This window comes from Buteo buteo, chromosome 16 (assembly GCF_964188355.1).
Source record: "Buteo buteo chromosome 16, bButBut1.hap1.1, whole genome shotgun sequence".
NCBI classification, from domain to species: Eukaryota; Metazoa; Chordata; class Aves; order Accipitriformes; family Accipitridae; genus Buteo; species Buteo buteo.
Window position 1 is genome coordinate 1,725,634 of NC_134186.1, and position 12,952 is coordinate 1,738,585.

The 12,952-nt window shown below is 49.0% G+C and overlaps 2 protein-coding genes across 5 annotated transcripts in view; one reads left to right on the forward strand and one right to left on the reverse strand.

Moving 5' to 3' along the window:
• Positions 1-247: 247 nt before the first annotated feature.
• NCDN (neurochondrin) lies at positions 248-4,548 on the reverse strand. Its single transcript, XM_075047266.1, has 6 exons — positions 3,928-4,548; positions 2,521-3,507; positions 2,073-2,299; positions 1,668-1,892; positions 1,303-1,445; positions 248-980 (listed from the first exon to the last, which is right to left on the reverse strand). Exons 1-6 carry the CDS (start codon positions 4,543-4,545, stop codon positions 544-546), a joined length of 2,637 nt encoding a protein of 878 aa, XP_074903367.1. The 5' UTR covers positions 4,546-4,548; the 3' UTR covers positions 248-543.
• KIAA0319L (KIAA0319 like) overlaps positions 4,415-12,952 on the forward strand; it is a 36,117-nt gene continuing 27,579 nt past the window's right edge. For 3 of the 4 annotated variants that reach the window (XM_075047261.1, XM_075047264.1, XM_075047265.1), the window contains exons 1-3: positions 4,415-4,554; positions 5,806-5,972; positions 11,917-12,611. In XM_075047261.1, the coding sequence (XP_074903362.1) occupies positions 5,831-5,972; positions 11,917-12,611 (837 nt within the window). In that variant the 5' untranslated portion in view covers positions 4,415-4,554; positions 5,806-5,830. Of the gene's footprint in view, positions 4,555-5,805; positions 5,973-6,117; positions 6,491-11,916; positions 12,612-12,952 lie in introns of those variants that run through there. The other variant, XM_075047263.1, reaches the window with a different exon arrangement.

Genomic DNA, 12,952 nt, shown 5'->3' on the forward strand with positions numbered 1-12,952 from the left:
GTGCCAAGTTACAGAGTTATTCTCACTGCTATTGGTAAATATTAAAGCTTTTCCTGTTCCTGCTTTTTGCAGGCTTCTACGTGTAGTGCCAAGTTACTTTACTAACACGTGCAGGTCTCTGACATAAAATAAGGTGACATCCTAAAGGGCTTACTGTGACAAGATTGGGAGACCGTGTTAAAGGGAGAAGCAGGCAACCTCTCAGGGCCCTGGGCAGAAATAAATCTCACCACCACAGGAGTTTGAAAAACAAAGCAACATAAAACATCTTTTAATAATAAAACAGTCTGGTTTTAAAAAGAAATACTGACAGAAGGTCAAGCAGGTGCATGTTGAAACGTTCTGAGGCAGCAACAGTTCCGCACATCAGGTTGTGGACAGTGCAAATCCCACTGAGCTCTGCTGCATCACTCCAGTTTTATAAAGTTTGGTCATCCAAATGCTTTTTGTCCCCACCTGGCACCAAAGGGCACGTGAGAAATGTTGAACAGATCTTGTGCAGGATTCTGGCTTCATTTCCCACACCAGGGTGCCGCTAGCTCTTCACTGCTCAGACAGACACTGTTCCAAAGCTGCCATACCATAAAGGTTGGCCCACTCCCTGCCGTGGTGTGACAGGATCACGTCCCTGCATGGCTTGCTGGCTCTGGCCAGCTCTACTAACACACCCTGGAAAGCAGCAATGAGCTCAAAATCCACTGAGGCTGGAGCAATGCGAGCCAGTAACTCTGAGAGGCCTTCCAGCCACCGTGCCTGGAGGACAGCTTGCGGTAGCCAGGGAAAAAGCGGCACGCAGCCGGCCAAGGCCTGCATCCCCAGGAACCAGAGCTCACTGATGTCAGCCCAGGCACTCGCGTAGGCAGGTGACACGGCCACAGCCAAGCCGTCCCTACCAGGGTCTGCTTGGGCGGTGTGGGCCTGTGATAGGAAGCAAATGGCAGCTCCGAAAAACTCCTTGGCAGACTGTGTCCCCTGAAGAGCTGAAAGAAAAAGGAAATTAATGACTCAATACAGAGCTCGCTCGGCAAAGGAAGGACCCTTCGGTGGGCCTGTCTGCAGCAGGGCTTTCAGGGAGAGCAGAATACCATCCTCCTGCCCTAGAAATCTCTTAATCCCAGCACATCAGCCTGCTGAATTTTCTGCATATTCCTTGCTCCTCCAGGTTTTTGGTTTGGTCACTTTTCCAATGACAGAAACTGGACCTGTTTCCCTTGCGTTTGCTTTCTCCAGCCCAACTACGCAGACCCCAGTCTCTGCCCTTGCAGAGCAATGCGCAACTTTGCCAGTGGGAACTCTTCTTACCTGCCGAACTTGCAAGGATCCTGGCCATCATCAGGCCCAGAGTGGCAATGTTGGCTGCTAGAACCAGGTGATCTTTCTGGGGCAGCAGAAGTGGAAGAGACTTCAGCAACATGTCCATCAAGGACAAAAAGGTTTTGTCTCGCCTAGAGAGAAAGCAAACCCTGAGACACGTTTTCTGAGCAGGGCCAGAAGCACCTGAAAATGTCAAGGTTAAATGCAGCACCAAAAAAGTAATGTAACTGGTGTTGAAAAAGGGATATCCCTTTTTCAGCACAATGTCTTAAAAGATCCTGCAAGCTCATTGCACAATGCGCCCTCTTTCTTCCCACCGACAATCTTAAAGCAAGCTCCTGCGGCTCTGTTACCTGATGAGGTCTGGCGCAGTCACAACCAGGTTAAGGAAAATCCCACACGCAGTCTGTAGACTCATTTCAGTGTTTGTCAGGGGAGTCAGGGACCCGGGCTTGGAGGTCAGCACCTCCCACTGATAGAGGAAGTACTCAGACAGCAGTGCTGGTGCCCCTTCTGAGATGAGGATGTCCCGGGGCCTGTCCTCTGCTGTTAAATGGCAAAAGCCAGGTAGCAGAAATCTGGAAGGGGAAAGAAATTGGGAACATGAAGCAGAATGGGTCTAAGCCCTGCATTTACATCCAACTGGGGGGGGGGGGGAGAAGAGTCACAGAATTGGCACTGCAGGGAGAACAGAAAATAAAAAAAGATTTGAGCAGGTCTGCGCTAAAATGAATCAACTCTGTGCTTAAAATACACACCTCAGGGCATCCTGGGGTACGCCAGAGCCCTTGGTGCTGACCAGCTCTGGCTGGGGAAGACTTGCAGCTGGGCTACCCTCTTTGAAAAGCTTCTTGGCATAATGAACAAGGAAAGGCAAAAGCTCACAGATTTCCTGCTTGAGGGATGATGTCTCTTCTGCCATCCAGGCTCCAAGGATTCGAACAGAAGCAAATATGAAAGGATCTTGTAGCTCCTCCTGTTTAACCTGCATGAAGAAGAAAGCAGACAGAAAATGACACGTTAGGGCTGCTATCCTATCGAGCTACTGCAGGTATGAAAATCACAGTGGGCCAAGAAGCACATGTTGCTCTACACAGCTATGGCCATGAGCTGCTGAGCACCCATGAAGCGTCCCAGTGAATAGCAATCAAAGTCGCCCAGAGAAATCCACAAAAACATGCTCTTTGCTTGAGAGCCCTGCATTACCTGTCTCAAGTAGAATATTACAGCTCCAAATGCCTCCTCCATGATCCTCATGAGCTGCATTTTCTGCACCTCTTCTAGCAGCGGTTTCTCTTCTCTCAGGCACTCCTGGATCCCCATCTCAATAAGGACATAGCAGGCTGTTACCACTTCTTTCTTCCCCTCCACCTCCAAGGGGTCTGGCTCCTCTAGGGTCAGACGGACCTCCACACAAGCCAAGTTCACCAGCAAGGCCAGGAACTTACTTCCAGCACTCCCTGCTGGGATCCACTCTGACCCACAGGCCTGCACGAGGCAGGCAGCAAGCTTCAGAGCAGGGTCCCGCTGCAACTGGCCGAGTTTACTGCCCAAGATGTTAGCCAGCCCTTTGTAAAGTTTATGGAGGCACTCAGAGCCCTGTGAGTCCTGTGCAAGCGGTGGCGACAGGGGGATGAAGCGAGGCAGAACCTCACACAACTCAAATTTGGTCATGTCTTCAGCCTTGAGAAAATCATCAGAGAGCTTGCTCAGCACGGCCAGGAGGTGTGGAGTGTCTCTCTGCCAGCACTTCGCCTCTGCTATGGCCAACAGCCCCAAGAGCAGCGTCAAGGCACGGTCAGAGCCGTAACTGCAATTCACGTAGGCCTGGCACAGGGCAGACACCGTCCCTTTGGTCACCAACTCTCTGGGACCCCTGGCAGTGGCCATGACAGCACTCAGGCACTGGTACACATCATCGATCATGGATGTGCTGTCTGGATTGCAGGGGGAAACCAGGATGTCATTGAAGGTTGGGATTTTGTTCAAGATCTGGGAGTGACCAGCTAACTCTGGATCGGTGCAGAAACATGCCAACAGAGTAAGGCCCAGTGCCTGGAAGGTGTGCTCAGGGCAGCCCGCCGGGGGCTGCCTGGAGGTGAGCAGGCGATTTGGAAACGTGAATCCAATTGCGTCAAAGATCTGGCGGCGGGTCTTGGCGTCTACTTCTCCGGCTCTGACCGCTTTGGTCACCTGTAAGGCAAACCAGGGCTGAGCGCACAGCACAGCAAGGAGCTTTGCTAAATTTACAGGACGGAACGGGGAAAACCAGAAGCCTAAACAACTTCCATGAGTACGGAAAAGTGAACCCCTGACCACTGAGCTGGACACTCGGTCTAAGCGCTAATCCAGAGCTTTACCAGAGTGCTTCAAGCATGCGGCAACGCCGACTAACCCTCAGCACACGCGAGCCAAGGCCAGGCTCCCTCCATTTGCTGACAGGAACACCGAGGCATCGCAGCACCTTGCCCCGAAGCTCCCAACGCCAGCCAGCCCAGCTACAAAACGCCACTCGGGCCTCTCTCCTTCCCAGAAGCGGGTCTCGCCTTCCCCCTCCCCGGCCCGTTCCTGAGGCGATGGCGCCGGCGGCTCCATCCCGCAGCCGTTCCTTACCAGGAGCAGGGCTGCGAACTGCTCGCTGTCGTTTCTCGCCTCTCTGAGGACGGCGAGGCACTTCTTCAACGTCGGGTTTCTGTCTCCGGAGTCCGAGGCCATGGCCGGGCGGGTCGGTTTGGCGGACAGAACCCCCCGGGTTCTCTCAGGCCCCTTCCCCTCACCGCTGTTCCGCCCGGGGTGGCCTCTCAGCCAATCAGCGCGCCGCCACCGCGCGGCACGGCCAATGGCCTGCCGCCTTGTTGGGAAGTCCCCGAAGCCACCGCCTCCGCGCGGCTTTACGGGCAAATCACCTGTAGCTGCGAAGCCTCTTCGCTCCGCCGGTTGCGGGGAGGGCGGTGCCGCCCCGCCCCGCCCCGCCGTGATCCGGGACAGCCGGCTCCGGAGCCCCGGCACTGACCGGAGGGTGCCCGCAGAGCCCGGTCCCGGTTCCGGTCCCGGTGAGGCCGGCTGTTCAGCTTCCGGGTGAGAGGTGAGCGGCTGCCCGCCGAGGCGCCGCCGCCGCCATGGCCGCGGGGCAGGAGGCCGCGCTGCCCCCCGCCCCGCCGCGCTGGAGGCCCGGCCCGGCCCCGCCGCCCGCCTGAGGCCGCCCAGGAGCCGCCGAGCTCGCCTCGCCATGAGCCCCTGGTAGGTACCGGCCGGCGGCCCGCCGCTTCTCCCACCCGGCCCGGCGGGGCCCTCTCCCGGCCCCGGGGGTACTGACGGGCTGCGGGCCGCTCCGCGCCGGGGCCTGCGCCCTCGGTGTCTCCTCTGTCAAGCCGGGCAGGTGCGGGGAGAGCCCGGCTGGTCGGCGCCCACGGCCCGGCCCCAGTCACAGCGGTCAGCGTGGAGCGAGGCCGATCCTCGTCCCGTGTGGATGGCCCCCCCCCCCCCCCCGCCCTCCGTGGGAGCGAGGGAGCGGGGACCCGGAGGGGACGGAAAAGTTTCCTTAAGGACCTGCGGGGTGAAGAGCCGCCGTTTTACATCTGCCGCCGTCCAGCTGACCCCCTGCGCCCGTCCCTTCCCGTGCTCCTGCGGGTCGGGGTCTTGGCTGCCCGGGGGGAGGGTGGGGGGGGGGGGTGGAATCCCCGCCAGGTTTAGGTCAGACAGATCTGTGATGATATTCCCTTTTGATTCTTCAGAAATGGCAGGTTTAACTCCTTGTGCCTGATGGCACTTCGTTCCTCTTTGAAAATAGGTAGTATTTATTACGTGTGCTATGAAAACATTAATTATCTCACATCACCTAGAGCTAATTTAGATTTCAGTAACACGTGAGGCTGTAAAAGAGCCTTTGGCATTAGACAGGCTGAGAAGAAGTATCGGTGCTTTCGTGATCTCTGCCCCACGGAGCAAAACATGAGGCAAAAACAGATCTTTAGCTCCACGTTTCTCAGCATTGTTGTATTCTTGTTTCTCTTTGTTTCTGGCTGGTACCAGCCAGCACCAACATGTAAGCAATGACATCGCCAGGCAGATGTGCTGGGCTTATCAGTGCCAGTGTTACACTCGTTGTGCTGGCTGGGTGTCCGTTCTCCACGGCATACTTGAAACTGAAATTTCCCCAAACACTTCTTTGGAATCCAGAAGACTGTGGTATTAGATACTTTGCCACTGAAAGTGGTGGGGTCTGGAGGAGGAAATCACAAGGGTGATGGGAAAGGCCATTGTGGTGGCCCGCTGCAGTGCAGCACTGGAAACTTTGCTACCACAGGTTTCACTTCAGTATCATATATCAATAGTTACTTAGCAGCAGCTGGGCTAAGTCACAGCAGATAAGATAAGGCATTCCTTTTCCTCCACAAATGCTCCATGCTCTTCGTAATGTCAACTGAATCCATGCAAGAACATATCAATTGCCAGTGGATGTTTTGTGTTTCATATCTTATATGTTTCTAGAACCCTGCTGCTGCCCACAAAGGCCATGGAGAAGAGGTTGGAAGCCAAGTTCAGCATTAGCGCCCGATTTCTGTCACGATACTGCCTGGGAAAACCTGCAAGAGAGCTGAGAAGTCTGCAGCTGTTCTACCTGTGCGCTTGCCTGTGTGCCTTGTGCTCCTCAGCAGGTGATTCTTCGGTTCTCTCTGGGACTGTGCCTGTATTTTTTTATGATATTTATCCCTCTTGCTTGTTTAAAATATTCTGAGAGGAAAGTGAAATTATTTGCTGCTAGACATTGTAGCTGGTTTAAAAAACAAACAAACCCTCACCTTTTAATAGTTACTAAATGAGCTGTCAAAAGGGTAGGAGAGATGTGGGGCACGAGGGGGTCCCTTCTTATAACACTGTATTGCTCTGATAACCAGCTGCTATTTTGAGTAAGGAAGTGGTCAGCAGCAGGGTGTCTGTCTGTCCCACAGCTACTGTTGTGCATCTTCACATGCAGTGCTGGCTTTTAGGCACTTGCCTGTATCTCATAGAGAGCCTTCTCTGAGCTGAGAATCTTTTTTTTTTTTTTTTTTTTTTTTCAAAAGGAACAAGTGATAATCTGCAAAATAATTTCATCTAAAGAATACTCAAAGCAAGTTTGGAAGGCAGGGATGTGTTTTTAGCCCTCAGATGTTTAACACTCTCCCCAAATGTGGTATGTCAATAATCTGTGTTTGCCTACAGGCAATTGTTATGTTTGTTTTTTTTTATTTCCTGTTCAAACTTGAGTAACCAACCTCCTGCTCAAGGAAATAACCAAGTTAGGTGTTTGTATGGAAGTTTTCATGTAATGGATTGTGTGGGTGGTTTTTTTGTTTTGTTTTGTTTTTTTTAAAGTTCAGATTCTGACTTTTCAGAGAGACTTGTTAAGTTCCTCTGAGTGTTTTGAGGCCACATCTTGACTTTTTCCCATGCATGCATGTAGCTTTCACCAGATCCTAGTTAAGAAAGTTTATGTACCTTTTTTCCCCCTCTTTGTTCAAGTTGCAGTAAATTATAGGTTCGAGGCAGTGGTGATCTCAGTATATATCAACCCATGTGACAGCTGCCAGCAGCTTTCTTTTTGCCAGAAGGTCACTATGCCTTAATGGTAGCAAGATTCGAGAAGCGGGTTGTTTTGCTTTGTTTCTCAGTTATGTGGACATGTTTGCTAGGCTGCTGCAGCATCTCTGTTGTTTCACTGGGCCTTTCTGCACACTTACTGAATGACAGATTTGATTAAGCTAACGAGCTCTGTGACCTTAATCAGCTAATTTAGAACCAGGAAAGACATATTTGTATTCTTAGTCCTAGCAAAGGGTTCTCAGCACTGTGTGTTTGGATGGTGTGTCAGGTGGATCGCGTGTTTTCTTGTAGACTGGGCTTCCTGCATGGTGTTTCCTGTCTTTAGTAATATCTTAGAAGTCTAGAGCTGGTGCTGTGAATCCTATGTTGCTCTTGGAGGGTGTTCCGGGCAGTGCTGCCGTGTTTGAGGGCTGGTCTGCTTGGGAGAGTTAAAACCACAAAGGCTGATGCATGTGCGGAAATAATTATATGTGACATAGTTATCCTGATGTGGACGCTTTTTCCATTGTAGAGTTTTTGTTCTTCTGGTCTTGTTTGTGTCACTTAGGCAGCAGTTTGTTAATCTGAGGAGGAATTACGGCTGTCTAGAAATTAGCGTGATCGTGCGGAGTTACGTAAGAGGAACTATGTTGGCATAATTGCTTACATGTGAGAGATTTTAAAAGTCTATAGAGTCAAGTCTTTAATCATTAATCTGATATCAGGAGGGATTAACTGCCTGAGCAAGTCTGTGAACCTGAGCTTATTAATAGAAACTGTTCTTGTCCCTTCCCTTCCATTCCCCTGCTGTTCAGCAAAGCTGTGAGCTGCATGGCTGGGACAGGAACTCCTGAGAAGAGCAGCGTTTTTTATACTGATATACTAGGGAAGAAAAATATGACAAAAACAATATTGAGAAGTGACTAAGCACACCCACTGTGCAGCCGTCTTGTGATTTGTGTTGTGCTAGGCTGGGTGGGCTGCTGGGGCTTAGGAGGGAACTCGTCCTCGGGGACGTTCCTGCTGATGGGTTTCTCGTGCTTTTCTCTGAAACTGCTGGCATTGATGCTATCAGTGACCAGATCTACTGGCCTGCTGGTCTGACCCGCCTACAAGTTCCTGTATGCGACTGCTGCATGTGGTTGCGTAGGGTCCAGCACAAGGAACTGGAAAGGACTGAACAGGCTGCTCTCCCAGTAAGCAGGAGTTAGTAGCTCTGCTGGTACTCACAGCTGCCTTCTCTTGTTTGGTGCAGATCCATGACCACCTAGTGGAGGTGCTGCACCAGATTCTGTGGAGGTCCCCATTTGCAAGACTGCGAATAGCAATACAGCAATACATGGCTTCTGATCACAACAATTCGTTTGGCCCATAGTGTGTTCCTGCAGGACTTGCGGGAAGGAAATGTTTTATGAACAGGCCAGGTGGATTTTTCCTGGCAGAAAATCTTTCCTCTTTCCAGAGATGAAATGCAAGTGTAGACTGAGGAGCTCTGCTTTCTGCCATGGCACTTAAAAGTTGTCTGAATGTGTGATGTCCACCAAAGACCAGGGAACTTGCTTAGCTGAAAATCAGTATGGTTCTGTGGAAAATGTACGTCTAGAACGCTGGGCTGGCATGTTGAGTTGCCTGTACACTATCATTCCTGGGAGTTAACCAAGTTTTAAGCTATTCATGTACAGCAGTTCAGAAACCATATTAGCTAATTTCAAATAAACATGTCCTAGGTGCGCGTTAGCAGAGTTCTGGAAATGAAATCTGGCCAAAATGTAATTCATATCTCTGCATCTTGGTTTAGCAGTGGGTTAAAAGGGAAGCAGAATGCTCTCAGCATGGTAGTGTTGTGTCATCTGGGCTAAGTCATGGCTCTGTCATACCTAGGAGGTGCTTATGGGGATTCAGGTTTTACATTTTAGATAAATAAATGTAATACTTGTGTTATGTACTGATTTTTTCACAAGGGATATCTTCCCTGCGAACACTTTTCTCTTAAATATGCCCCATTCTGTTTGTGCCCCAGTTCTAAGCCTGTTACTAGAAAGTTGCTGCTGAATTTCACTGGGTCCTATATTAAGACTCAAATTGAGTGGTATGTATGAGCCAGGGCTGACATCTGAGGAGAGGTGGATGAGCACTGGTTGAGGAGGAGGAGGGATTTTAGGGATGTGGGAAGCAGCATGTTTCCCTTTTGCACAGGCTGTATTAGGGACAGTGCTTCACCTTTAACATAAAGTTAATTTTTTTTTTTTAGGCTAAACTGAGCCTGAATGGATAAGATTCTCTTGAAATTCACAGCAGTAGCGTTATTCTTCCATTTGTTACTTGTTTCTCTAAGTCTGGAGAGTGTGTGTGTGTACATATGTGCACCTTTTCTGCATATATACCTGCCGCACCGCATACTCTGTCCTAATTCCCGGTCCATGAGGTTAGTGCCAGGTGCTTGTCCCTGCTTGTGCACACAGTCGTGTCAGGGTGACTGTCAGTCCAAGCACTTTGGAGTGTAATGAGGTCGGTTGTTGCCCCAGGCATACAGGCTGCCCGTCTGCTTGCTCTCGAAGGAAGTGCCATGTGTTGATGAAGTGTGACAAGGATGGTGATGATTTTAAAGGTGCTGATGTCAACTTCTCTCTCTGTTGAACATATGCAAAGTTTCATTTACATGTTACAGTTGGACATTGCTCAAGTGAAGAGCTGCTTCACCTTCTGCACAGTTGTGTGTTCAGACACCCACAGGGAGCTCTGGTCCCCCGTGGCTTGGTCACAGATCTCGAGTGCTTTCTGTTGCAGCTGATTCTAGCTTTCTGGAGCCTCAACTTCAAACTGCCTTTGCTGAGCTTGTTTCACAATAAGCTATAAATAACACCTTTGCTTCCCGCTTTTTGATGTCTCAAAAATAAACCTTTCCTTGTGGTGGTGGGAGTTCCCTTTTTGGATTGAAATTCTTGGTGTAGCAAGAGATTCCACACAAAAGGCACGTGAATATGGCCATTGTCCTTCATTTTAAACAAGTGGCTAATCCATTCTGGGTGAGAAAATCATCATATGTGGATACCTTTAATGATCAGGAGTAATAAAGCTGTTACACCTACTGTGCTGTTTGGGATAACTCAATTACAACAAAATATGTTCTCCATCTTCCCCACTTGCTTTCTTTGGTCATACAAGGTTATAGAAGTGCTATGATTTTCCCCTTCCTCCTGCACCAGGGGGATGGTGCAGGAGGAGGGGGAAAATCACAGCACTTTGATATCACTAACCTTGTGTATTAGCTGTGATTCAGAGGTTCAGAGTTCCTTGCCATCTCAGTAGTGTGAGGTTAAGTGTCTTTGTGGCAGGAGTTTAAATTCCTGAAGTCAAATGCTTCAAGTAGCCTAAAACAGCCAGAGTGGAAGACACCTGCATCTGCCTGTACTGTTCTAGTCTTACACTTTTCCAGGATTGGTGCTGCTTCAGGAGGTTGAGCCTGACCACTGCTTGTGAGCTCCAGACTTGGATCAGAAAAATACCTCGCCCTCTGCACTTCTGTGTCATGGTTGGCACTTGGAAAGCTTCCTGCGGCTATGTGAGCCTGCTGTGGCTCAGCAGGGCTGTTGGAGTTGTGCTGGGCAGTGGGGACCTCACATGACTTCTTCCAAGAATCATAAAACGCGCTGCCGTGCCATCACCAAATTACTTTTATTTGGTGGATGAGGCATGGAGATCTGTGTGGTCTGTTTCATGTGCCTCAACATATTCCGTCTTCAATGTGTTTGTAACTTGGAAATGACAGGAGAAGTGGTGTGAGAATTCTTCCCAGGGGAGACAGATAGATGGAGCAGTAGCCTCTACATCCATGCTTATTAATTTTAGTTCCCACTCTAGTGAATGTGGGTATAATGCAACATGAAGTCTTTATTCATTCAGAGTTACTGAAATAGTAATGTTACTGAACTTCTTTTTATATGCTGTCAAGAAAAGGGGATCAGGGTATTATAATTTAAATTCAGACTTCTTTATTTTAATGGAGAAAAAAGTTTCCCATTTGTGTTGTGTTCAAGAACTGCATTCTTGACACACAGGAAGCCAGATCTGGAGCATACTCTCCAGCTGGACTACTCAGAGTCCAGCGACATAGTTTGTAAAGTTATCTTCCAGTGACCTATTATCCCTTGGATGCTGAACACAGCACAGTGTAACAGTCCCATAGGTCATTAGTCTATTTTTAGGGAGTCCTTAATCTGCAGAGCTCTGAATTTTGGAAGCCTTTAATCCATTGATCCCTGCAAGCACTCTAATTTTTCATGCTAGGAAAAAATCCATATGCAGAGCAGTTGCTGCTTCACTGCTGATCTGAGATCTGAAGTAACTTGATTCTTAAAAAAAAGCCAACAAAAAAACCCAACCATGTTTGACACAATTGCTGTTATAGAAAGCACTACAGTGGAGCTGGTGGTGAGGACAGGCGTTGCAAACCTCTGTACTAGAAGACGTAACAACTTCTCAAGTGGAGCAGTTTCAGTCAAAATAAGTGACTGACCTCAAACATGAGTTTGGAAGAGGAAAAATGCCTTTGTACTATGAACCAAGCCAGTGTCACTGTTTCCAGAATTCTCCTTCAAGGCAAAGCATGGGCAGAGAGGCAATGCTGTTTACTGGTTAGAGTAAGAAGCTGCACTTGGGATTCCTGGGCTCAGTTGCTGGCTGTTAACTTGCTGTATAACCTTGGCCTCACTGTTCAGTCTGTGCCTTAGTCTTTTCTGAAACAGGAACATTTCTGTTTTCACTTATTTTGTTGTAGATGGCTTTAGCTCCATTACTGTCAAAAAGAATGGTGGTCCCTTTGGTAGGAGGTGCAGATTGTTGCTAAAAATCTTGTGTAAGTACTGGATACCGAGGCTAGGTATAGATTCTGAGAAGCCCCCATTTTACTGTCCTGTACCCTCTCTCCCACATTACTCCTGTGCCCTAAATTAATCTTGACAATAGTGATGAGGATCTATTGTCCACTGCTTTAAAGGATTGAGAATTGTCTTTATTTGTCTTCCTCCCCTTTTCCAGATGCAAACTGGAACAGATCTAAATGCGAGCCAGGGAAGATCCTATTTGGTGGCCATTTGAGATCTTGGGAAGATCACCATTTACAGCTTCTGGAAGGATTTCATACTCTATGGTCCTGTCAGACTGCTTGCTGCCAGAGCCCCACCTGTGATGCTTTTTGGTTCTTGAAAAATATGTGCATCCAGGTGAACTGCACTATGCCTGGCATGTGTCAGGCAAACAGGACTGGCTTTTTTGACTCTGTTTTGGTGTTTTTAAAGAAATCAAGAAGCACAGAGCACTTAAAGTTTCAAGTGGAAGGTGACATGAAGACCTGGTTTCACAAGTGGTTGGACTGGGGCATCCCTGTCCAGAGGAAAAAAAGACTGCGGAGGTCATTCCAGAAGTGGAGCTTGGCAGGTAACAAGGTGGAACTCCTGAAAAGGGATATAGCAGCGAGCCCCAGTGGTGAGGCTGCAGTCAGAGCATCAGACAGCAAATCTAGAAGCAGCCGAAGCGAAACAGAGCGCTTGAAGGATCAAGTACTGAGGCTCTTAGTGGCTGACAGGCCTGTTCCTGAAGGCCATCCAAATCAAAAGAAAGACTCACTGAAAAATGGACAGAATCCAAGAGAGCAGAAAACCAAAAGCCTGTTCCCTCCTGAAAGCAATAATGTGAACAGGTCAAGTGATGCAGATGGTGTTGGCTTGTCACAGGTAAGTGTGATTGCTGGGACTGAAATGGGGCTGCCTTGGACAGCTGTCACACTCCTGCTCAATCTTGCTTTATGTAGACTTTGACTTAAAACTGCCTAAGTGATAGATACCTTTCTGGATGCCTGTTTTCAGCCTCCTGTTGACAAGGCAAGGCCAAGGGTTGGGTTTTTTTGTTTGTTTTTTGGGGGTAGCATTTTTTCCCTCCTCTTCCTAGCTGGGATAAACTGTCTTTGGGAAGGTGAGGGGAGATGAAGGTCATGATAATGCTTATCCTCTGTATAATCACACAATGTACTTGCCAGATGAGAAGGAAAGGTGAGATGTGATGTCAGTGGGAAGTG